This window comes from Carassius carassius, chromosome 35 (assembly GCF_963082965.1).
Source record: "Carassius carassius chromosome 35, fCarCar2.1, whole genome shotgun sequence".
Classification (NCBI taxonomy): Eukaryota; Metazoa; Chordata; class Actinopteri; order Cypriniformes; family Cyprinidae; genus Carassius; species Carassius carassius.
In genome coordinates, this window is record NC_081789.1 from 26,184,992 (window position 1) to 26,211,137 (window position 26,146).

General features: G+C 37.3%; 2 long non-coding RNA genes and 6 gene segments (V, D, J or C); 3 read left to right on the forward strand and 5 right to left on the reverse strand.

Annotated features, from left to right (window-relative positions):
- Positions 1–393: 393 nt before the first annotated feature.
- Positions 394–1,072, reverse strand: LOC132115776 (Ig kappa chain V region K29-213-like). The segment is given in 2 exon segments: positions 394–860; positions 964–1,072. Coding segments are annotated over 2 exon segments (387 nt in total).
- A 1,467-nt stretch (positions 1,073–2,539) lies between these two features.
- LOC132115822 (Ig lambda chain C region-like) lies at positions 2,540–5,300 on the forward strand. The segment is given in 2 exon segments: positions 2,540–2,605; positions 4,732–5,300. Coding segments are annotated over 2 exon segments (432 nt in total).
- Positions 5,301–7,474: 2,174 nt separating this feature from the next.
- On the forward strand, positions 7,475–9,689 carry LOC132115777 (uncharacterized). The gene is made up of 2 exons (XR_009425563.1): positions 7,475–8,036; positions 9,253–9,689. It is a non-coding gene; the product is annotated as an uncharacterized LOC132115777 (long non-coding RNA).
- A 520-nt stretch (positions 9,690–10,209) lies between these two features.
- On the reverse strand, positions 10,210–10,825 carry LOC132116410 (Ig kappa chain V region 3547-like). The segment is given in 2 exon segments: positions 10,210–10,676; positions 10,766–10,825. Coding segments are annotated over 2 exon segments (384 nt in total).
- A 3,552-nt stretch (positions 10,826–14,377) lies between these two features.
- On the reverse strand, positions 14,378–15,052 carry LOC132116408 (immunoglobulin kappa variable 4-1-like). The segment is given in 2 exon segments: positions 14,378–14,838; positions 14,929–15,052. Coding segments are annotated over 2 exon segments (384 nt in total).
- A 5,357-nt stretch (positions 15,053–20,409) lies between these two features.
- LOC132115778 (immunoglobulin kappa variable 1-39-like) lies at positions 20,410–21,040 on the reverse strand. The segment is given in 2 exon segments: positions 20,410–20,822; positions 20,917–21,040. Coding segments are annotated over 2 exon segments (375 nt in total).
- Positions 21,041–21,564: 524 nt separating this feature from the next.
- Positions 21,565–23,454, forward strand: LOC132115779 (uncharacterized). The gene is made up of 2 exons (XR_009425564.1): positions 21,565–21,709; positions 23,018–23,454. It is a non-coding gene; the product is annotated as an uncharacterized LOC132115779 (long non-coding RNA).
- Positions 23,455–23,884: 430 nt separating this feature from the next.
- LOC132115780 (Ig kappa chain V region 3381-like) lies at positions 23,885–24,544 on the reverse strand. The segment is given in 2 exon segments: positions 23,885–24,339; positions 24,423–24,544. Coding segments are annotated over 2 exon segments (372 nt in total).
- Between the last annotated feature and the right edge of the window lie 1,602 nt (positions 24,545–26,146).

Consider the following 26,146-nt stretch of genomic DNA (forward strand, 5'->3'; position numbering starts at 1 on the left):
TCCTTCACTAAAGTTTCAGCTGCTGTTGATGGATTGTAATAGTTGAGAACAGCTGTGTTTAGCAGTAAATGTGAACTGAAGCTCTTGGGGTTTGAACATGGTCTCTGGAGACGGAGCTGCTCTATTCTGAGACCATCAGAATCACTAAAGCTGTCAATGCAAATCTGATTTCAGCTCAAACTCACAGTTTCACTGTTTGATCGGTTCAACGCTCTGAACTGAAACAGTTTCACTTCTGCTCATGCAGTGATGAGACAGTTATGAAGATTGAGTGATAGTTTTGTAAGGCAGTTTATCAGTATGATTGTAAGTACACATAAAAACATAAAAACTACCAAACTGTAACAGAGAAACATTTGTGTGTTTTTGGATTGATGTGATGTGAGTCCTAACTCAGTTGTGAGCTCATGTGTAGTTCTGTGTTTGGTCTCTGTGTGTCAGTAGTGAGTGATAGTGTTTGATCAGCTGCAGCATCAGTTCAGTCACTGTGACTCTGACTGACACAGGTTTTTGTACAACTCACAATCACTGTGTGAACACACTTTTACTGTTGATGTAGTGGTAACTCTGACAGTAATAATGTCCAGCATCTTCAGTCTGGACTCCACTGATGGTCAGAGTGAAATCAATGTTAGATCCACTGCCACTGAATCTAGATGGAGTTCCTGACTGACGGCTGCTTGTATAATAAATCAGGAGTTTAGGAGCTTCTCCAGGTTTCTGTAAGTACCAGGATAAAGGCTGATCGCTCCAACCCTGGTAAACTTCAGGACTGGTTTTACAGGACATAGTAACTGTGTCTCCTGGTTGAACAGGTTTCTCTGCAGGAGTCTGAGTGACTGTCACTCCAGATACTAATTCTACATTGAGAGAAATGAACAAACATTCAAAATTCAGTATTAGTCGAAGAACAATATTAGAGCACAGATGATCAGTTAGAATAGAGTATGTTTATCTCCTCACCTGTGAAACAGCAGCTAGTGAAGATCCAGATGAAGATGGTGATGAAGCTCATGGTTGCTGTTGGTTCAGGTTCTCAGAGTTCAATCTCACAGAGATATAAAACCTGCTGAACTTGTGCTGTTATGCAAATCATCTCGATGTAAATCTGTGTACGAGTTACAGCTGATGATGCACATAAAACATAACAGTGTTTAGGATCTTTTCTCATGTAATGAGTCAAAAACTTTGATTCATGTATCTGAAGCTTCGGGTTTTCTGATTATTCAAATGAAAGTTTCATCAAGAAACAAGTATGTCACTATGAGCTCCATGAGAGGGCAAAGGTCAGGTCAGAGGTCACAGGTCAACAAAACATCCTTTAAAAGCTACCAAAAATTACCCAAAATTAATATTTCTGATAAAAATATGATTAATACATGTATTTCCTGAATAATGCAATTGAATAATTTTATTTAGTTCATTTATTTATTTATTTTAGACCTTAAGAAACCGCAGCGATGCATACTAGCATTTATGGTGCATTTTGGGAATTTTTTTGAGTGTGATTATTATGAGACACACTCTTACTGAAGCCCCTTTCACACTGCACGTCAGACCCGGTCAATTGCCAGAACATTGCTGGATCGCCTTCTGTGTGAAAGCAAACCATCACGGGATTGATTCCTGGACTGATCCTGGGTCGGGGACCAAGTAACATTGCCGGGTTCAGTCCCGGAACGAGCGCTGTGTGAACAAAAGCCAGAACTGATGTCACGTGTCGTTACGGGACCTTTACGGGTTGTGTGTGAAAGCATGCACATATTCCGGGTAATCACTGGCAGTGTGAAAGTGCAAAATCTAACGACCCGGGAACAATTGCCGGGACAATTTTCATGCACCATCTATTACTGTGGACTTTAAGAAATTTGCTTAAAATTTACTTCCAATTCAAACAACATGAAGAAAGACTCCTGATGGCCCAAATGTGTAAAGATTAAATGCTTAAGTAAATATATTAAAATATAAAGAGGAGGTCTAAAGCTATTTCATGCATTCCTATTATTTTATACGGCTTGGGCGCGGTACACATGTAGTGTGAATGCTAAATGTATCCGAGTGCTGAACTGGAAACATGCAGCACACACGTCGCAACAGTTTGACTCCCAGTCAGAAATGGATCACTTCATGTGCACTTGCCGTCTTGCGGACTTACAGTTGCCACCGTATGTGCGTGTCCATGAAGTCCACGAGTCCATAGAGTGTCCCATTCATAATTTTGGCTTCTAGAAGTGTGTGTATGAGTGCCCCTTTTGCAGCCGCTATGCACACTTCTCTCGACCCCGCACCGAGGTGAACTCTGCGGCAGACTTCTACCGACAGTCAAAGTGGCATTACATTACAGCAGTGTGAACTCAGAGGAAGACTGCGAGGGTTTAGGGTGTGATTTGGAACAGGGCTGCTGTCTACACTGGACACAACAATGCGACTGTTGCAAATCATTTGATCTTTTGTCAGTACGTCATAGAACGAGGCAGTAGTTTACTGTCTGGGGTTTGTCGTGCTGCTCCACATCCAATATACGTTTATAAAGTGCAATATGAGTGCAGCCCATCGAGGAAGGGAGTATTGTGCACAAGCTCGGTTCAAGGCAGCTGTGCCTAGTGTGAGTACACCCTAATAGAGCTGATGTGAGTCCTAACTCAGTTGTGAGCTCATGTGTAGTTCTGTGTTTGGTCTCTGTGTGTCAGTAGTGAGTGATAGTGTTTGATCAGCTGCAGCATCAGTTCAGTCACTGTGACTCTGACTGACACAGGTTTTTGTACAACTCACAATCACTGTGTGAACACACTTTTACTGTTGATGTAGTGGTAACTCTGACAGTAATAATGTCCAGCATCTTCAGTCTGGACTCCACTGATGGTCAGAGTGAAATCACTGTTAGATCCACTGCCACTGAATCTAGATGGAGTTCCTGACTGACGACGGTTTGCCCAATAAATCAGGAGTTTAGGAGCTTCTCAAAGAGAAGAAAGTCAGAGAAGAAAGAACAAATAGAAAAGTCAGCCTTCTATTAATTATCATGTTAATTATCATGAATCATTCACTTCTGAATTCATCCAAGACCAACTTTAGTATATGATCCTGACTCTCTCCTGAGAGACTTTGAGAATATTTTTGACTGTAGTTTGATAGAAACATGAGTTAACTCATATATTTGATGTCAAATCCATGGATGTCCTGCAGGTTTTTACAGACATGAGGATCATCACACGTGTCTCTATCAATCACTGAATCAACTGAGTTTGATTGTGAGTCACGTCACACTTGATATAAAAGTGAATTTCTTTCAATAATTGAGGTTGATGTTTTAGTAATAAGACAGACTGCATAAAGCAGATGAAGTAAATGCAGGTGATGTCTGCTGTGAGTGATGTGTTTGTTGGAGACTCAGTTGATGTGTGTTTGTTCAGTTAGTGAAGCGTTCAGGAGGTTTTTGTTCAGCTGCTCTATTAGTTTGTATCACTGTGGTGGACTTTCGGCAGCGGCACCAAACTGGATGTTGGCAGTAAGTCAATCATCATTTCATATTATTAATACAACAACTGACTGAGAAACACTTTGTTACGCTTTAGAAAGGATATAATTTTTTGTTCATTTATATCTCTTAATTTTATTTTTTTGTTCACATTGAATGTTTGGCAATCAACCTCAACATAAATTTTCAGATTAAAGTGTTGATTTTTAAGTAAAACCTGCAGATATTTAAAATAATTTAAAGCAGACGTGATACAAAAGTTATATTTTCTGTACTTTAAATAACATTTGTACCCAATCTTCTCGTGCTGTCATCAAAAACTGTAATGAACTCCTGCAGTTATTATATTTACTTAAATACTTCAGCAAAAATAATGTTTTTTTAATAATGTCTTAGTTAAAACTTGTTCAAAAACAATCACTTTAGCAAACTTTGTACTATTTTCTGCTTATTTTGAGAAATAAAAGTATTCATTTTTGTTCAATAAATATACTGTCATCAACATTTAACATTTTTAAAATACAGAAACAAAATCATTTTAAAAAGAAAATATTCTGAAAGCATTGAAGGAGATCACATAATAATGCCATAATAATTTAATATATATTTACCGTAGGCTAGTAACAACAAACTATATTTTATTATATGATATGATTAATAAAATGTTTTTTAAATATGATGGTTTCATCTAAACATGGTGATTTTATCTCTAATATGGACACCCAACATAATATATGATATTTACCATCTGAATCTAACCATGTCATGTCAACAAATGGAAAAGTCATCCTTCTATTAATTATCATGTTAATTATTGTGTCTTTAGCCCCAACAGCAGGGGCTCTTTATACCCCAAATACTATACTTTTACATATTCTATTAATTTATTATTTAAAAACTGTTGCTTTAATTATCTCAAACAAAACTGAAAATAGTTAAGAAGACCTTCGTCTCAAAATATACAATTCTCATTTGATACTTAAATTACAACATTCGATAAAAAGCGATTGTGTCAAGGATCAGTCAAATATATATGTGCATCTTAAAAAGCAGATCTTTTGGACGTTTTTGTGCCATCTAGTGGTTTAGAGGAAAATAATATTAAAGATGGGTTTTACCCCTTTGTACCCTATTTCACCAAACTTCCATTGCTGTTAACTTGCTTTATAAAAATTCATTCCTGTAACTTAAAATGGCCAAGAAAAGCTATCATTGTATTTCTCTTTCATATATTTTTTGAAACTTTCTGAAAGCAGAGAAAAGCTTTGTTCTTGTCTGAGGTGACTGTTGTGTGTTTGTCAGGCGTCACTCGTCCTAAAGTGAGCGTCCTGCCACCCTCCAGTGCAGAGATCTCCTCAAAGAAGACAGCGACACTGGTGTGTGTGGCCAGCAAGGGCTTCCCGTCAGACTGGAGCCTGAGCTGGAAGGTGGACGGGAGCAGCAGGTCTCAGGAGAGCAGCGCTGGGCTCCTGGAGAAGGACGGTCTGTACAGCTGGAGCAGCAGCCTGACTCTCTCTGAGCAGGAGTGGATGGAGAGCGTCTCAGTGAGCTGTGAGGCCACACGGAGCGGCCAGCCTGCGCTCACTGGACACGTGACGAGACAGCAGTGTTCAGAGTAGATCTGCTGCTCTTCTCACTCATGTCTCACATGGAGACTAACAGCACATGAGCGACTCCTTCATTCTCCACATCCAGCTTCAGTCGCTCGCATCTGCATCTGCTCTGCTTTGTGTGCTTCATACAAGAACATATGTGTGTGCTTTATCATTCAGTCCTGATTCTATTACAATTCAGTCAATAAATACAATACAACTGAAACTTTGAGTTCATTTGAGTCCTTTTTTTGTTATGGGTCTTTCTTTGGATCAGTGCTTTAACTCACATTTAAAAGAAAAAAATTGAAAAACTTAACTCAATGGACCATGAAAAGACACCTGCAGATACTTGATGAAACAACATGAACTTCCCAAATATCACTGTATATTAAGTGGGTTAGATTATGTGTGAATCTGAATAAATGCTTTATATATTTTATTTAATATCCATTAAAAGTCAAACTCACAGTTTCACTGTTTGATCGGTTCAACGCTCTGAACTGAAACAGTTTCACTTCTGCTCATGCAGTGATGAGACAGTTATGAAGATTGAGTGATAGTTTTATAATTACACAACTTTTTGACTTGGAGATTCATGCTGATTCATTTTGGAATATGAATCTATAATTAGAAAGAAGAAAGAAATTATGCAATTTACAAATGAGTGAGTGGAAAGAAGAAGAGATAAACCATAAAATATCTAAAACAAAACAGACAATATGGAGTCTAAAACGCAAGTCTCTCAATAAAACTTCTAGTTTATTGAGCTGTTGTAAAAAATATATATCACATTTGTATATGGTAATTTTTGGGAAAAAAGGCACTCTTCCTTGTGAAATTGATTAAATATATGAAGTGGTACAAATATGTTCAATTCAATCCAATTACAGTTTATTTGTCTAGCGCTCTTTACTATACAAATCATTGCAAAGAAAATTAAGTTTCTACAATATTTAGTAGTTGCTCATAAGTGGTGATCAGTTTATGTGCAAATTAAAATTAAAATAAAAATGTATACAAGACATAGTGAACCAGACGATGAACATTATTAACAGCATTTATAATGTGATTGCATAGTAAGTAGCAATATTTGTTAGTTCTGTTTCTGTTCCAACAAAGTAAAATTAATTAGTTTAACCCAAGCTAAAGAATAAGAATGCACATTTGATCAGATACAACTGCAGTCACAAAGTATTGCATTATTCGAATGCTTGGTGAAAAAGATGCATTTTTAATCTAGATTTATTATCTATTATATCTATCTATATAGACATCATAAGGAAGGCTTTTTCAGAGTTGGGAGCCAAATGTGTAAAAGCTCTACCTCCTTTAGCTGACTTTGCTATCCTAGGAACTACCAAAAGCGTTTTGTGACCTTTAGGGAGCGTGATGGATTGTAACGTGGTAGAAGACAAGTTGCTGTCTAATATAACACCCAGATTTTTGACTGTAGAGGAAGAAATACCAGAGTACATCGGTCTAGTTGCTAATTGTAGTCTACTAGATTCTGTGTACTGTTTTTGCGTCCAATAATTAATATCTCTGTCTTATCCGAATTTAATAGGAGAAAATTATTGGTCATCCAAACTTTTACATTTTTAACAGGACAGATCTGAGTCTAATAGAGCTGATGTGACTCCTAACTCAGTTGTGAGCTCATGTGTAGTTCTGTGTTTGGTCTCTGTGTGTCAGTAGTGAGTGATAGTGTTTGATCAGCTGCAGCATCAGTTCAGTCACTGTGACTCTGACTGACACAGGTTTTTGTATCACTCACAATCACTGTGTGAACACTGGACCACTGTGGTAACTCTGACAGTAATAATGTCCAGCATCTTCAGTCTGGACTCCACTGATGGTCAGAGTGAAATCACTGTTAGATCCACTGCCACTGAATCTAGATGGAGTTCCTGACTGGAGGGTGCTTGTTCCATAAATCAGGAGTTTAGGAGCTTCTCCAGGTTTCTGTAAGTACCAGGCTAAATAATAATAAGCACCATTGTAATACACATCTGTGCTGGTTCTACAGTTGATCTTCACTGTTTCTCCTGGTTGAGCTGCTGTCGTTGAGGGACTCTGAGTGACGCTGATCTGTCCTCTACACTCTGAAACACACAACAAGAAGAAAATCAACTCAAAACTTTGACAATATACTTGAAGAAATGAATTGATATCAAACTTGTGCTCCACAAACCTTGAGCAAACGCTGTGAGAGTCCAGATGAAGATGATGATGAAGGTCATGTTGATGAAGATTGTTGTGTGTGTCAGTGATGAAGTGTTAAACTCACAGCACTATAAACACTCTCAGAGCACTGAAGCATCTGATCAATATGCAAACACACTCACATCATTTACCTGGAGACAGTAAAGATGCATCATTTACTATTTAATATCTTTTCTAATAAATTACTTTTATCCATTTTCAGAAACAAACACTCATGATTTATCGCATGTTATTTAATTATTTTTTTCGGGTCGAGCTTCTCTCTCCAAACACAGTTTTATGTTAAGTTTCAGTCAGTTTTTCACGCTGAGATCATTTAATACCTGTGTTACAGATGTGATGTCATCCATGATAGGTCTAGTATGATACTGTATAACAGGTCAAAGGTCATTCAAGGGAATCACCATCTAAATCTTGGTCATCACAAAGCTTTAAATAACAGGTGTTTTGTAAATATGATGATTTTTGGGACTGATTATGAAACAAATGATATGATTTTAGCTTTAATGTAGTAACAAGTATTAAGAATTAAAGATGAATATTTTGTGCTGTTTTTATAATAATTCATGAGTGCTGTTGAGAAGAGCTGCTGTTGAGTCTGATATCAGTGTGTGAGTCTCTTCTCTCTTTCTCTGCTGGAGTTTGTGTTTATTTGAGTGTGACGGAGGTTTTTGTTCGACGCTTTCACTAGAATGAAGCACTGTGGTACACTTTTGGTGGAGGAACTAAACTGACCATCGGTAAGTCTCTTCAATTCTCTCATAAAAATATATGATATTTGATTCATTCATTTTGAATTATTTTTAGATTATTTCTGCAAAAACATTTTAAAATTAGTCCTTTTATTTTAAAAAATGTTTTTGTAAAGTTTCTTTAATAATTGCAATATTTAATTTATTTCATCATTTACTTAGTTTTTTTTAAATCTCATTTATCATTTTAGATTAATAATTTAACTCATTCTCAGTACAAACATATTGTATCTTTAGATGACATGATATATAGTCAATTAATTATTGATATATATAATTTTGACTATAATTAATGGTAAATTTAACAATTAGGATGTTTTTAGATGCATGAAAAAGTCTGATAACACTAAATGTAATTGTGTAGACGTCGTCACCAGACAAAGAGAAATGTAGTTAATGAACATGTTCAAAATCAAGTTTGCGTCTGATCATTTAAAAACAACAACATCATAACATACATTTAAAATTACAATGAAAATCACAATTAATTGTTAGTGTCATATAAGAATAATATTTTTAAAATACAAAATGTTTTCCATACCTTTTGACAAAATCAAAAAATACTAATTATTTTTCATGTGGGCAGTGTTTTTTTATTAGATTGAGATTAAAAGTTAAAAGTTCACATGTTCTGTAACTTACTATTTCTGAAATGAATCTTATTAGTGTATTTTTTGCATTTATTTCATCCTTATTTACATTTTATAATTTAAAATTCTTTTTAAATGTTATTTTTTATTCATATGATTAATTACATGCATTTACATGTATTGATAGCATTACCTTAAAATCTATTTAATTATTTCTTGATATGATTTTGTCTAAAATCTTGGCACATTTAACAATAAAGTGTTTGTCATCAGACAACAAGGAACTTGAAGAGCATTTGAAAATTAATAATTTAAACTATTTAAACTCTCAGGTTTACTGATATTCATGATTGTGAGTCTGAATAGCATGAATATTTCAAAAGTACCATTAATAATGAAATGATGATCTTTTTTTCTGAGTCATATACCGACATCATAATATAATCATACATTTTCTTTAATAATGTTTTTTCAAAACTCTGAAGATTGTTTCATATGCATCTTATAAAATTAAACTCCACTGATCAGTTTTTCATTTCTGCTTCTGCTGTGTGTGTGTGCGTGTGTGTGTGTGTGTGTGTGTGTGTGTGTCTGTGTGTGTGTGTGTGTTTCAGCTGGTCCCGCAGTGAAGCCCTCCGTGTCTCTGCTGCCTCCCTCTTCTCTGCAGATCTCTGGAGACTCAGCCGCACTGCTCTGTCTGCTCAGCTCTTACTCTCCACAGGGGGCGCAGGTGAGCTGGACGCTGGACGGGTCAGAGGTCACCGAGGGGGTTCAGACCAGCGCAGAGAGCGAGCGGGACGGACGCTACAGCCGCAGCAGCGTCCTGAGCCTCAGCAAAGCACGCTGGGAAGCCGGCGAGCGCTTCGTCTGCAGAGTAACACATGACGGAGCTGATCACGAGACCTCGTTCCTCAAGAGCTCCGAGTGCTGATGTTTCTCCAGTGAAGAGCAGCAGGATTCACAGCAGTCTCCTGATTTACAGCTCAATACTCAAGCAGTCTTTCAATGTGCTGCCATTGCTGTTCATTCAATAAAGCTTCTGAACGCCTTACATTTGTGTTCGACTGCATCATTGATCAGTGTGTCCTTCCTTCACTAAAGTTTCAGCTGCTGTTGATGGATTGTAATAGTTGAGAACAGCTGTGTTTAGCAGTAAATGTGAACTGAAGCTCTTGGGGTTTGAACATGGTCTCTGGAGACGGAGCTGCTCTATTCTGAGACCATCAGAATCACTAAAGCTGTCAATGCAAATCTGATTTCAGCTCAAACTCACAGTTTCACTGTTTGATCGGTTCAACGCTCTGAACTGAAACAGTTTCACTTCTGCTCATGCAGTGATGAGACAGTTATGAAGATTGAGTGATAGTTTCATGAGGCAGTTTATCAGAGATACATTATGTTTGTAGTAAAATCTACAAAAACAAAACAAACTACAACACTGGAATTGAGAAAATTGTTGTGCATTTTTGTTTGATTTAATATAAATTTGTCTCAAAATCAGAGCATAATTGAGTCAAACCCGTCTGTCACAGGACAGATCTGAGTCTAATAGAGCTGATGTGACTCCTAACTCAGTTGTGAGCTCATGTGTAGTTCTGTGTTTGGTCTCTGTGTGTCAGTAGTGAGTGATAGTGTTTGATCAGCTGCAGCATCAGTTCAGTCACTGTGACTCTGACTGACACAGGTTTTTGTACAACTCACAATCACTGTGTGAACACATCTTTACTGTTGATCCAGTGGTAACTCTGACAGTAATAATGTCCAGCATCTTCAGTCTGGACTCCACTGATGGTCAGAGTGAAATCACTGTTAGATCCACTGCCACTGAATCTAGATGGAGTTCCTGACTGGAGGCGGTTTGCAGCATAAATCAGGAGTTTAGGAGCTTCTCCAGGTTTCTGTAAGTACCAGGCTAAACGATGATAACCACTACTGTAATACACATCTGTGCTGGTTCTACAGTTGATCTTCACTGTTTCTCCTGGTTGAGCTGCTGTCGTTGAGGGACTCTGAGTGACGCTGATCTGTCCTCTACACTCTGAAACACACAACAAGAAGAAAATCAACTCAAAACTTTGACAATATACTTGAAGAAATGAATTGATATCAAACTTGTGCTCCACAAACCTTGAGCAAACGCTGTGAGAGTCCAGATGAAGATGATGATGAAGGTCATGTTGATGAAGATTGTTGTGTGTGTCAGTGATGAAGTGTTAAACTCACAGCACTATAAACACTCTCAGAGCACTGAAGCATCTGATCAATATGCAAATGAACTGATGCTGTATTTAAATGAGCTTCTAAATGAAGATTGCTCGTTCATTTCATTCTGTCTATCATTGTATCTGCTCATTACACTATTTATTATTTGTATCTTTTTTTATAATTTATCTTTTTAATAATTTTGTACAATTATTTTGTCTGGTGTTTTATCATCTGTCTGTTTATTACAGGATTTGACTATGATTAAGGATGAATTACTGTATTAACATTAAACTGTTTTATTAATCTGTTTTTGTATATGAATTAAACACATGTATTTCAGCTTAGATGGTTTGAGGATATAGACGGCAGCGATGCTCACTGGCTTTTATGTTGCATTGTGGGAATGTTTTTAGCATGAGTGTTATGTGATCCCTGAGTAGTGCACTGACTAGTGAACTAAGGAGCTGATTGAGACACACTCTTACTGACTGACTCACATGTGTGAACATTTTCATGCACAAAACATGATTTATCTAATAAACTGTTTAACTGCACTCGCAAGTGGATATTAAATTATGTTGTGGAATAATTAAATATATTCTGAACAAACTACAAACATAAAATCATATACATTTATTTTGTCCTCACATTCTTTCTTGTAACTCCTCCCTCACAGTGGCACAGATGACTGAAAGGCTCATTATGCAGCTCATTATGCGGCCTTTGTCTTCTCAGGTGTAAATCACAATGATATTAATATTCATAGTTGACCCCTACTCGCATGACTTTTACCGACAAAAAGTGTCTTAGAAAATTGAAATCAATATATTGTTTTCTGTGAGTGAGTAAACAAGATGATTTTCACATAAATTAGAAACAAAAATTCTAGGGTACAAGCTCCAGTTCTCAAAAATCCTGGGAACCAATGTTCTTTATGTGTTTTTTTGCCTTATTCAAGTGATTTAACATGTTTCGTTTCACTAACCACGCATAACATTTTTTTCCTCAAAAACACAATCATGTACATACATGCTGCTCACATATTATTAAAACCCAGTTTGTGCTGATTACAGTGAGATTAGTCTTTACCCATTTAGATATTTATAAGAAACTGAAAAATGCACAAATGTCAGGGCATGACAAAACTTCTCCAGGCCCCAAAAATACCCTTAGACTCCAGAGGGCTAATGAGAATAAATGAATGAATGAATTAACTAATTAATGTATTTAAGTTTTTCTTTTTTATATAAATCTCTGGTTCAGTCTCCAGTGCAGGAGGTGGTGGATATGAACATTAATAGATTGTTGCCTCGCACCAAAAAAAAAAATAGAGGAGGAAGTAGAAGAAAAAGAAGAAGAAGAAGAACAACAACAACAACAACAAACACTCAGCCATTAACAGTCACACAATCACACAAACTTTCCTGCATTGTGGACTCATCTTTCCAGACACAGCTTGAAGTTTATGGATTACTCTTCTGTTGGATTGTATCTACACTGGTGGACACTCACTCACATTGAGACTCTTCAGCACAAATGATTCTTGAACTGTTTTACAGTTTGGTGCAATTTACTTTATGCTTTTAATGGCCTTAGTTTTCCTGGTTTTGTGTTGTTTTAATGTCTCATGTGAACATTGTAACTACACCAGTTTTACTGTAACTTATCTCTGTTTTATGTCATTCTTTTAAGACCTAAAAATATCACGAGGGATATGCCGGTATCAAATTTTCCTGTTGTGGTTAATTGATAATGCTTTTATCACGGTATTGAATTTTTTTTTTTAAAAAGTGGTCATAATACATTATAACAGGTTAAATAACTTTTTTTTTCTTATAACAAAAATAACTAAACATTTAAAACTATAAAGCAATACAGACAAATATATAAAAGTTAAATGTTTTACACATTAAAGTGCAAAAGAACTATAAAGACCAATAGGTATCACTTTACAATAAGACCTCATTAGTTAACCTTAGTTAATGCATTAACATTCAAGGCAAGGCAAGTTTATTTATAGCACATTTCGAACACAATGGTAATTCAAAAAGTTAAAAAGAAGTAATGAAGAAAAATAATCACAAAAATAAAACAAGCAATTTAAGAACTTGAAAATGAAAATGATTAAAAAATTTACTTAAAATGAATTTAAGACAGTTTAAAAATAGAAAATGATTTTACATAATATACAGTGCAATGCATAAAATATAGTGTAATCAGTTCGGACATCGCACAGTGCTCATTCAATAAGTGCACAGCTAAACAATGAGCAATAGCTACATTTACTATAGAAGTTAATAATCTTTGTTAAAAAAATCTTAAAATTCTTAGTTCATGTTAGCTCATTAAATAACACAGTTGCAACTTTCAATTTTAACAACGTTTTATTAAATATTGGAATACCTAAGATTAATGAATGTTCAGAATAATTTTTTCATTGGCAATTTATGTTAACTAATGAATCCATAGTGTAAAGTGTGAATGAACAATAAAAGATCAAAACACTTTCAAACAATATCTAGGGCATTTGTAGTCCAGAAAAAAAAGAATGTTTGAAGATAAATTGCCTATTAAGTCTAAATATTTCTACTAAATAGTTTACTGTGTTTACAGGGTAAGGGCTGCATTTAGCGCCCTCTGCTGTCAGAGAGTGAATGTGCTTTCATTCAGCGCGTCTCTCACGTGTTCTTCCATGTGCTTCTCATGCGCTGTTTACATCAGAGCGCATGCGCTCTTTCAAGTAGCATACAGCGGTGTTGTGCATTTTAAGCAGCTGATGGGAATACTATTCTTAAAATGCTTTCCAAATTCTGAATAATTTGTAATGTATATTTATTCACGGTATTTAGAAGTGCCCACGATAACAATATTGTGCTTATTAATCACCGCAATATATCGCATTACCGAATACCGACACAAGTCTAAATCTCACACAGTAAAATCTGTCTATATTCGAAATCTTGTAACCCAACCAATTTGGCAGATCTTTATAAATTTAAGCCAATAAGGTTTTTGTTCCTGTTTTATAAATGTCGGCGTCACAGCTTGCATGCTAAAGCTGCACACACTCGGGACTATTTAGTTCCACTCACAGCACTCCTCCAGGAGAAGAGCTACAGCTGTTTCTGTCTTTTATAAATCTGATCAAACTAAAGACTCTTCAGAGGTATGAAGGAAGCAATACAAGATTAACATTAGATTGGCAAAAACTGTGTAATGTCCGCTTCATTTGTTTGATCAAAAGTATTGCTAGGGACAATTTAGTAGTCACTGGATATTTGCAGCTTGAGATTAATAAACTACTTGAGAAACTGCTCAAGAACAGCTTTATGTTGCTGGTAATACACAATGAGGGTTAAATAATCTATTCTGTACAAAAATAAATTAATTAATAAAAAATAAAAAAATACAACACTGGAACTGAGAAATATTGTTTTTTGTTTGATTTAATATCTTTGATTCTGAGCATAATTGAGTCAAACCCGTCTGTCACAGGACAGATCTGAGTCTAATAGAGCTGATGTGACTCCTAACTCAGTTGTGAGCTCATGTGTAGTTCTGTGTTTGGTCTCTGTGTGTCAGTAGTGAGTGATAGTGTTTGATCAGCTGCAGCATCAGTTCAGTCACTGTGACTCTGACTGACACAGGTTTTTGTACAACTCACAATCACTGTGTGAACACATCTTTACTGTTGATCCAGTGGTAACTCTGACAGTAATAATGTCCAGCATCTTCAGTCTGGACTCCACTGATGGTCAGAGTGAAATCACTGTTAGATCCACTGCCACTGAATCTAGATGGAGTTCCTGACTGACGGCTGCTTGTATAATAAATCAGGAGTTTAGGAGCTTCTCCAGGTTTCTGTAAGTACCAGGACACACAGGGGTTTGGGCTGCAGGGTGCAGGAGTACTGAGTTTACAGCTCATCACAACAGTTTCTCCTGGTGTGACAGCTTTCATTGGAGTCTGAGTGACTGTGATCTGAGCTTTACACCCTGAAAAACAAACATTTATTAGTCCATAAAAATATATTACTTGGCATATAATACAATTATTTAATATTTTTTAAAATATGCACTATTCACCTTGTAGTATAAAGCAGTATGAAAGAGTCCAGATGAAGATGATGATGAAGGTCATGTTGATGAAGATTGTTGTGTGTGTCAGTGATGAAGTGTTAAACTCACAGCACTATAAACACTCTCAGAGCACTGAAGCATCTGATCAATATGCAAATGAACTGATGCTGTATTTAAATGAGCTTCTAAATGAAGATTGCTCGTTCATTCCATTCTGTCTATCATTGTACCTGCTCATTACACTATTTAATATTTTTTTTGTTTTTTATCATTTCATCTTTTTAATAATTTCATACAAATATTTTGACTGTTGTTTTATCATCTGTCAGTTTATTACAGGATTATTACAGGATGAATTAAACACGTATTTCAGCTCAGATGGTTTGAGGATATAGACGGCAGCGATGCACACTGGCTTTTATGTTGCATTGTGGGAATGTTTTTAGCATGAGTGTTATGTGATCCCTGAGTAGTGCACTGACTAGTGAACTAAGGAGCTGATTGAGACACACTCTTACTGACTGACTCACATGTGTGAACATTTTCATGCACAAAACATGATTTATCAATAAGTGTGAACTTCAAATTTACAACCAATTCAAACCACATGAAGAAAGACTCCTGACAGGGCTCTGAACCGGTTCAAGGAATGAAAACAAAATTCGAATCGAAAACAGAATAGAAAATTTTAAATGGCCATTAACCGGTTGTGTAACCGGCAAATGTGACGCTGAAGCCAACGAGTGAAATGTCCGCTCAGCTGTGAACTCATCATGAGCAAGTCACAATGGCAATACATCACCCTTAGACTTTATCTGAGGATAGTGTGAGATGAATTCAACAGATCACACACCTGCAGCGCTTCTGTGAATAGAGAAAACAGAAAAAACTATAGGCTAACATAAAAAGAAATATAGGCACATACACTAAATATATTTCATTTAAATCATATTGACAGATTAACGAAACGAAAGAAAAAATTTGCTAAATAACGGTTCCCTTCCGAGGACTGCGTCCTCTAGGGGTCGCTTTGGGGAACACCTCGCCATGACCCGTGTCTGAAGCATACATTGAAAAAACACGAACTTGTTTGCCGGCGACAGCATCCGACGTCACTACCGGCGCGACTATAAATAAGCACCGGGAGAGCACATCATTATCTTCTTCATCTTCACTGACTGTTTTGTTTGAAGCGTGCATCTGAAAGAACCGGTAAGGGCGATCTTTCTCTGTTTATCATGGCAACAAATAGCAAGCGTTTAGACAATGTGTGCATCCATGTCTGCGTTATTTGTTTGGGGGAAGAGCACGCACGCGGTGTCTTTGAGGAGGCAATCTGCGTGCATTGTGAACGTTTTTTCAATGGAAAAATCTCTGCTCTCGTTCGTCTCTCCTCTATAAGAAAAGGGAAAAAAAGGCAGCCATCTGCTTCCCGCAGTTGAGAAACAGGTCCGTGCTGAAGCACGGAAGAGAATGAGCTCGTGAGAATACAGGTGGATCTGTCTGAATGGTTTAGAGAGGGACTTTCCCTTTCATGCTCGTAAAAAAAAAAAAAAAAAAAATAGGGCGGCGGACGAGAGAGAGCCTCGGGAGGATGATGTTATATCTTTAACACTTTCTGATACTGAGGTTAGTGCTCTGCTGGGTTTTTACTCAGGAAAAGCAGGAGATATTTGAGGATGGTGAAGAAGCTGAGGCTGAGCCTTCTCAATTCTTCTGCCCTGCGTATGTAGAGCTGTTGGAGGTTATTGAGCGAAAATTACCTTTTGACCATAGCCCTCCAGCTCAGGTGAGCCTTTCATTTCTGCATGATCTCCATACAGAGATTAAAAAGAAATGAAAGATGCCGTTTTCTTCTCGCATCCATCGGTTTCGGCATGAAAGTAATCTGCCGACATCGAGGTGATGTGCAAAATCGGCTATGAGGGAATGCCCCCTGTAGAAAGAGCTCAAATTTGTTTATCTGTGGAAATTTTTTCTTTCTGCAGGGGAAACATCCTCTCTTAATCTCCCTCCTGGCCATCTAAGCCCCTTCAGAAAATCCTCTCGCTTAAATGGCAAGGCATACGCAGTAGCAGGCTGTGGCTTTATCACACACAATGCTGGTGCTTCAAGCATATCAGACTGATCTGCTAAGACAGTGGTTCCCAAACTTTTCCATTCCACGACCCACCTAGACAAGTGTAATATATTTCACGACCCACCAAAATATTAAAAAAAAAAAAAAAACAACGAGTGAAATTACTTTAAACCTAATCTTACTTAAAATTTTTATGACAGAAATTAAGTATTTAAGAAAAATAACCATTTTATTTTAGAGTACAACTGAAAATTTCACTACAAATTTACAAGTTTTAATTTTTGTTTACTGGCGTTAAAATATGTAGTGTCCATAAAAACGTGAAGCAGGCTCACTCCAGTGAAGTGTGATCTGCGCTGCTGTGTTTTGTTGCATTCATGATCCTTCCGTGTGTGTCGGCGAGAACGGAGCACAATCCAACACTTTTTTAGAAAAGCATAAGAAGCAAAGCAGAACTATCTAAAACAGTTTGGAGATTAAAATAATTGTGAAATAGGTAAAAAAAGACCGATTGAACCTTTTAATGACATTGCTCTGAGACCTTCAAAACACGCAACGCACACGGACTTAATTGCAATTTGAAAATCACACTAAGGATATTGCAGTTCATTATTAATGTTGGTGGGCTATATCGTTGTGATGAGTGGGTTCCCAGTTCCCGCCTCCTTCTTCCTGTGATTGTGAAGATTTTAATGTTTTACACTGGTGCCGAAGCCAGGGAGGAAGGAGGGGCGCGCTGCCGAAGATCCTTCGCCGCTGGGGTGAATCCGCAGTGCCATCGAGCAGGGCGAAGGAGTCTGCCGCCGAGGGTGCTCGATGTGGTGGGCTGGAGTGAGTTGCCGGGGGGGGGGGGGGCGAACTCACTCCAGCCCACCGCCTCGATGACTCCTTCGTGGAAAGAGGTGGGAACCGGCGGACAATCAAACAAAGTTTTAATAACCAAATAAACACAAAACAGCGCGACAGCCCCTCTCGGATGACTGCCGTGCACAAATAAAAAACAAACACAAAATAAAACCCAGGCCTGGTCCTCTCTCGTCCTTCACTGTCATCGCTCCTCTTTTGTATCTTTCCGATCTCCTCCGTGGTTCTTGAGACCGGTGAGTGTTGCTCATTTCCCAATCACTCCACCGGCCTAGCTCTGTTCCCATGGCACTAGGCCCCGCCCCACTCGTCACATTCGTGCAGCCCTAGACTGAACTGTGTTAGTGTCTGTGTGTCATTGAAACGCAAAATTAGCTGCAGCCAAGTGACTTTGTGCGACCCACCTTGTTCCATTCCGTGACCCACGAGTGGGTCGCGACCCACAGTTTGAAAACCCCTGTGCTAAGAGACCTGGATAGAGGCAGGGGTCTTTTTCTGGTCAGGTAGCTGAGCTGCGCCGCACCACAGATCTCTCTCCGTGCTCCCAAGCAGGCCGCCTCCGCATGGGCAGGACTATGGAGGCGATGGTGGCAGCGGAGAGACATTTGTGGATGAACCTGGCAGACATCGGGAGGAAAGAAAAGGCTTTCTTCTCGATGCTAAGGTTTCGCTTTCTGAACTTTTCGGTATTTCCGTTAAGACAGCGATTTGAGAAGTTCAGGGAGACGAAGGCGCGCTCTGCTGCTTTCAGATCCTTCGTTCCCCGAAGGTCCAGGTCTGAGCCCGAACAACATAGGGGTCCTGGCCTGTCTCGATCTGAGGATCAAAGACGGGCATAGAAGGCTAGTGTCACAATTTGCGCTCCTCCCCCACCTGCGGGCAGGGGTTAGAGGAATCGTGGGTCACGAGGAGGTAAGCAGAACCTAAGGGGTGTGATTTAGACGAGGCAGCGTTCTCGTCTGAATCGGAGTGATACCGAGGTATCTACTCGTTCCCTTTGGGGATTTTTAACCCTCTGGAGTCCAGAGGTTTTTCAGGAGAAAATAGCCTCATAACGCATATATGCATTAATCGACTTTAGAGGGTTAACTTCTGTTTTTATCCTCCCCTTCCTAATTCCCCTGTAACCACCAGCTCTCCACCTGATCGAGGTTAGGTGGAAACCTCTCGCATAACAGTCTCCTATGCTGGACCTATAATGTTTTTTAAGGGTCTATGTTCTTAGCAAACACCTGACTGATGGTTCAGACTAAAAGGAGGCGCCCCTTGAGCGGTCTTGCTTCTGTATAACCAACCAGCGTTGGTATGACCATCATGCCGACAGAACAGAATTTTGCTATATTGAAGCGTGTTCATTTACACTGCTCCGTTATACAAACCCGATTCCAAAAAAGTTGGGACACTGTACAAATTGTGAATAAAAACAGAATACAATGATGTGGAAGTTTCAAATTTCAATATTTTATTCAGAATACAACATAGATGATATTTCAGATGTTTAAACTGAGAAAATGTATAATTTTAATGGAAAAGGATTTTAAATTTCATGGCATGAACACATCTCAAAAAAGTTGGGACAAGGCCATATAGCATATAGACATATAGCCTAGCCTAATAAATTTCTTAATATTCTTTTGGCATTTACCCGTGCATCTGACAAGGTGCCGACTGGTTGTGCATTAAAGTATGCAGTCATGCGCTGTTAGACGCCTGATGCTCTCGTTGTCTGCTGTGTCTCTGACTCCGCTGCCTCTTTTGGTTGGTTACTCGACAGGTGTGAGCAGTGCGAAGACTGGATGTGGATGATGTGTAAGTAAACCGTTTTTTGCAAATTCGGCAAACTACTTGATCTTTTATGGTTATTTTACCATCAACAGTGAAAAACCCAAAATGTTTCCAGACACTAACTTTAAGAAGCGTTGTGGCTGTAATTGTCCGCTCAGGCTAGCCGTTCTGTTCGTTGTCTTCCATTTTCAAAATGGTAGCTACTAGCTATTATTCGCTTGGTTTGGTCATGTGCCTACGCTACAATACGTCTAGAGCGCCCTCTACTGGATAAGATGGCAAAGAATAAAATAAAACATAGACGGTCTAACCATAGACTGTAAAAAATGCGCTACACATGGCATTTTAAAAACCGGATAGTTTATTTATAGTTCGATCATGGATATTTCACATCATGTCCAAATGCATATTCGAATATTGAAGAAAAAGTGGCAGCCCTAATACACAATGATGATTAAATAATATATTCTATACAAAAATAAATTAATTAATAAAAATAGAAAACAAATACAACACTGGAACTGAGAAATATTGTTTTTTGTTTGATTTAGCATCTTTTTTTCCCACTGATTCTGAGTATAGTTGAGTCAAACCCGTCTGTCACAGGACAGATCTGAGTCTAATAGAGCTGATGTGACTCCTAAGATATAGTGTTAGATCATTTTAAATTATTTTAATAAGATAAAAGTATTAGATTTACATTTTTAGCAGATGCGAAACCCAGTGAAAGCTTTGTTTCAATGAATATTCTTAAAATCTTCTCTGTAGAGTGAGTGATAGTGTTTGATCAGCTGCAGCATCAGTTCAGTCACTGTGACTCTGACTGACACAGGTTTTTGTACAACTCACAATCACTGTGTGAACACATTACTACTGTGGTAACTCTGATAGTAATAATGTCCAGCATCTTCAGTCTGGACTCCACTGATGGTCAGAGTGAAATCACTGTTAGATCCACTGCCACTGAATCTAGATGGAGTTCCTGACTGACGGCTGCTTGTTAAATAAATCAGGAGTTTAGGAGCTTCTCCAGGTTTCTGTAAGTACCAGGACACACAGGGGTTTGGGCTGCAGGGTGCAGGAGTACTGAGTTTACAGCTCATCACAACATTTTCTCCTGGTGTGACAGGTTTCATTGGAGTCTGAGTGACTGTGATCTGAGCTTTACACCCTGAAAAACAAACATTTATTAGTCCATAAAAATATATTATTTGACATATAATAAAATTATTGAATTAATTCTATTTGAAATATACACTATTCACCTTGTAGTATAAAGCAGTATGTGAGAGTCCAGATGAAGATGATGATGAAGGTCATGTTGATGAAGATTGTTGTGTGTGTCAGTGATGAAGTGTTAAACTCACAGCACTATAAACACTCTCAGAGCACTGAAGCATCTGATCAATATGCAAACACACTCACATCATTTACCTGGAGACAGTAGAGATGCACAATTGTGCTATTTTATTTCATCAATGTCTTTGCTAATACATTTTTATTTTCCATTTTCAGAAACAGGCATTTATGATGTTCTTCATGTTATTTAGGGTCAAGCTTCTCCCTCCAAACACTGTTTAATGTTTCATTCAGACTTTGATGCTCAGAGCATTTAATATTTGTTGTGCAGATTTTAGTTATATCATCTATGATACTGAATAACAGGTCAAAGGTCATCTAATAGGGAATGGCCAGCAGAATCTGGTTAAAGATTTACATTGCAGGTAAATAGAATTAACAGAGTATAAAATCACATGTGTACTGAAAACCAGATGAATGCTTTTTTGGACTGATTATGAAACTAATTATTTCAGCCTTCATGCAATAACATGTTTTATTATTAACATCACTATTATTATTTTTAAAGATAAATGTTTTGTGCCCTTTTTGACAGTAGTCCATCGCTGCTGTTGAGTCTGATATCAGTGTGTGAGTCTCTTCTCTCTTTCTCTGCTGGAGTTTGTGTTTATTTGAGTGTGACGGAGGTTTTTGTTCGACGCTTTCACTAGAATGAAGCACTGTGGTACACTTTTGGTGGAGGAACTAAACTGACCATCGGTAAGTCTCTTCAATTCTCTCATAAAAATATATGATATTTGATTCATTCATTTTGAATTATTTTTAGATTATTTCAGCAAAAACTTTTTAAAATTATTCCTTCAATTTATAAAAAATATGTTCTTGTAAAGTTTCTGTAATAATTGCAATATTGAATTTATTTAATAATCTACTTAAGTTGTATATTTCGTATTGTTTTTTAAATCTCATTTATTATTTTACATGAATAATTTAACTCATTATCAGTAAAAAAAAAAATCTTTAGAGGACATTATATTTAGTCAATTAATTATTGATATATATATATAATTTTGACTAATGGTAAATTTAACAATTATGGGGGTTTTTAGATGCATGAAAAAGTCTGATAACACTAAATGTAATTGTGCAGACGTCGTCACCAGACAAAGAGAAATGTAGTTAATGAACATGTTCAAAATCAAGTTCATTTAAAAACAACAACATCATAACATACATTTAAAATTACACTGAAAATTACAATTAATTGTTAGTGTCATATAAGAATAATATTTTTAAAATACAAATAATATTGCAATTATTTAAATTTGTTTTCCATACCTTTTGACAAAATCACAATATACTAATTATTTTTCATTTGGACAGTATTTTTTTTATTAGATTGAGATTAAAAGTTAAAAGTTCACATGTTCTGTAACTTACTATTTCTGAAATAAATCTTATTAGTGTAATTTTTGCTTTTGTTTCATCATTATTTACATTTTATAAGTTAAAAATCTTTTTAAATGTTATTTTTTATTTATATGATTAATTACATGCATTTACATGTATTGATAGCGGTACTTTAAAATCTATTTGATTATTTCTTGATATGATTTGGTCTAAAATCTTGGCACATTTAACAATAAAGTGTTTGTCATCAGACAACAAGGAACTTGAAGAGCATTTGAAAATTAATCATTTAAACTATTTAATCTCAAGTTTGCTGCTATTCACGATTGTGAGTCTGAATAGCATGAATATTTCAAAAGTACCATTAATAATGAAATGATGATTGTTTTTTCTGAGTCATATAGCAACATCATAATATAATCATACATTTTCTTGAATAATGTTTTTTCAAAACTCTGAAGATTGTTTCATATGTATCTTATAATATTAAACTCCATTGATCAGTTATTCATTTCTGCTTCTCTCTCTCTCTCTCTCTCTCTCTCTCTCTCTGTGTGTGTGTGTGTGTGTGTGTGTGTGTGTGTGTGTCTGTGTGTCTGTGTGTGTGTGTGTGTGTGTGTGTGTTTGTGTGTGTGTGTGTGTGTGTGTGTGTTTCAGCTGGTCCCGCAGTGAAGCCCTCCGTGTCTCTGCTGCCTCCCTCTTCTCTGCAGATCTCTGGAGACTCAGCCGCACTGCTCTGTCTGCTCAGCTCTTACTCTCCACAGGGGGCGCAGGTGAGCTGGACGCTGGACGGGTCAGAGGTCACCGAGGGGGTTCAGACCAGCGCAGAGAGCGAGCGGGACGGACGCTACAGCCGCAGCAGCGTCCTGAGCCTCAGCAAAGCACGCTGGGAAGCCGGCGAGCGCTTCGTCTGCAGAGTAACACATGACGGAGCTGATCACGAGACCTCGTTCCTCAAGAGCTCCGAGTGCTGATGTTTCTCCAGTGAAGAGCAGCAGGATTCACAGCAGTCTCCTGATTTACAGCTCAATACTCAAGCAGTCTTTCAATGTGCTGCCATTGCTGTTCATTCAATAAAGCTTCTGAACGCCTTACATTTGTGTTCGACTGCATCATTGATCAGTGTGTCCTTCCTTCACTAAAGTTTCAGCTGCTGTTGATGGATTGTAATAGTTGAGAACAGCTGTGTTTAGCAGTAAATGTGAACTGAAGCTCTTGGGGTTTGAACATGGTCTCTGGAGACGGAGCTGCTCTATTCTGAGACCATCAGAATCACTAAAGCTGTCAATGCAAATCTGATTTCAGCTCAAACTCACAGTTTCACTGTTTGATCGGTTCAACGCTCTGAACTGAAACAGTTTCACTTCTGCTCATGCAGTGATGAGACAGTTATGAAGATTGAGTGGTAGTTTTGTAAGGCAGTTTATCAGTATGATTGTAAGTACACATAAAAACATAAAAACTTCCAAACTGTAACAGAGAAACATTTGTGTGTTTTTGGATTGATGTGATGTGACTCCTAACTCAGTTGTGAGCTCATGTGTAGTTCTGTGTTTGGTCTCTGTGTGTCAGTAGTGAGTGATAGTGTTTGATCAGCTGCAGCATCAGTTCAGTCACTGTGACTCTGACTGACACAGGTTTTTGTACGACTCACAATCACTGTGTGAACACATAGTTACTACTGATAGAGTGTCGACTCATACAGTAATAATGTCCAGCATCTTCAGTCTGGACTCCACTGATGCTCAGAGTGAAATCTGTTCCACCAGATCTTCCATTCCCACTGAATCGACTGAAACTGTTACCATAGCGATCGTTAACTTGATAAATGATGAGTTTAGGAGTTTCTCCAGGTTTCTGCTGATACCAAGCTAAACCCCAGCTATCTATTCCAGGATCAGTTTTACACTCTATAGTGACGTCTTGTCCTCCAGAAACAGTCCGAACTTCAGGCTGAGTCACAGTGATTCCTCTGGATGCTGCTGACAACAACATTATATGAGTTTCATCAAATTAAATCAACATTAAAGAGTCAGAAATGAGCATCTTTCTCTTCTGTTACCTGGAAGAAAAGCTGTCAGAATCCAGATGAAGCTGCTGAAGAGATTCATTGTGTTTGCTGGTTTTGTACCGTGGTAAACAGCAGTGTGTTATAAAGTGTTTGAGTCTGAACGCTATAAACACTCGGAGCGCTGAAGCATGTGCCGATGCAAAGTGACTCTCACTGTGGAAAAACCCTCCTTCAGTGAGTCGAGTTGACTAAATATTAATTTCTTCATAAGACTCTTATAATCGTCACATTAGAGAAACACAAACACACAAAAGCTCATTGAGAATCACTGGACTGCAGCTGTTTTTATGATGTTGAGTTTGTTTAACAGTCAAGAGTTTTATAAGATGTCAGACTGTTAATCAACATTTAAAATCTGAAGATTCAGTAAACGTGCAGTGGTTTGACATGTTGATAGCATGATCTGCTCGTTTAAATGAATTTGGTGAAATTTAACACTCAGAAATGAAAATTCCCACATGGAGATGAAAACATGTTTTTACTTTTTACTAATGATTCTTGAGAAAGTGTCATTATTCTTTCTCAATTTGTCACTGGATCAGAGAAATCACTTTCATGCAAGGATGTTTGATGATGATGTGGGTTTTTGAAGGTGGTGGACATTAATACATTTAATTGTATCTATGAACTTTTTTTACTGTATATACTTGTTTTTTAATGAAGTCTCCTATATGCTCATCAAGGCTGCATTTATTTGAGCAAAATAAAAACATTAATCTTGCTAAATGTTATTACAAAATAAAATAATGGTTTCTACTTCAATATACTTTAAAATATAATTTATTTCTGTGAAACATTAAATTTCCATCAGCCATTACTCCAGTATAAAGTGTCACATGATCCTTCAGAAATCATTCTAATCTGTTTTATTATTAGAATTATCAACGTTGGCAACAGTTGTGCAGCCAAATATTTTTTGGAAACTGCGATACTTTTTCCAGGAATCTTTGATGAATAAAAAGTTTTTTTTTTTTAAACAGATCAGCATTTATTCAAAATATAAATATTTTCTGACAATATAAATATTTGCTATCACTTCTTAACAATTTAACACATCCTTGCTGAATAAAAGTTTTAATTTCTTTCAAAAAAGAAAGAATAAAAATGTACTGACCCCAAGCTTTTGAACAGAATAGTGTATATTGTTAGAAAAATTTTCTATTTTGAATAAATTTGGCTATTTTGGCTATAAATCAGCACATAATAATAATTTATGAAGGATCATGTGACACTGAAGGCTGAAGTAACGATGCTGAACATTCAGCTTTGCATCACAGGAATAAATGAGATTTTAATGTATATTAAAATTATATATATATATATATTCAAATTTTTGTTTTCGTGCTGGACACAGTTGTGAGCTCATGTGTAGTTCTGTGTTTGGTCTCTGTGTGTCAGTAGTGAGTGATAGTGTTTGATCAGCTGCAGCATCAGTTCAGTCACTGTGACTCTGACTGACACAGGTTTTTGTACAACTCACAATCACTGTGTGAACACACCACCACTGTGGTAACTCTGACAGTAATAATGTCCAGCATCTTCAGTCTGGACTCCACTGATGGTCAGAGTGAAATCACTGTTAGATCCACTGCCACTGAATCTAGATGGAGTTCCTGACTGACGGCTGCTTGTTAAATAAATCAGGAGTTTAGGAGCTTCTCCAGGTTTCTGTAAGTACCAGGACACACAGGGTGGGCTGCAGGCTGGAGCAGAAC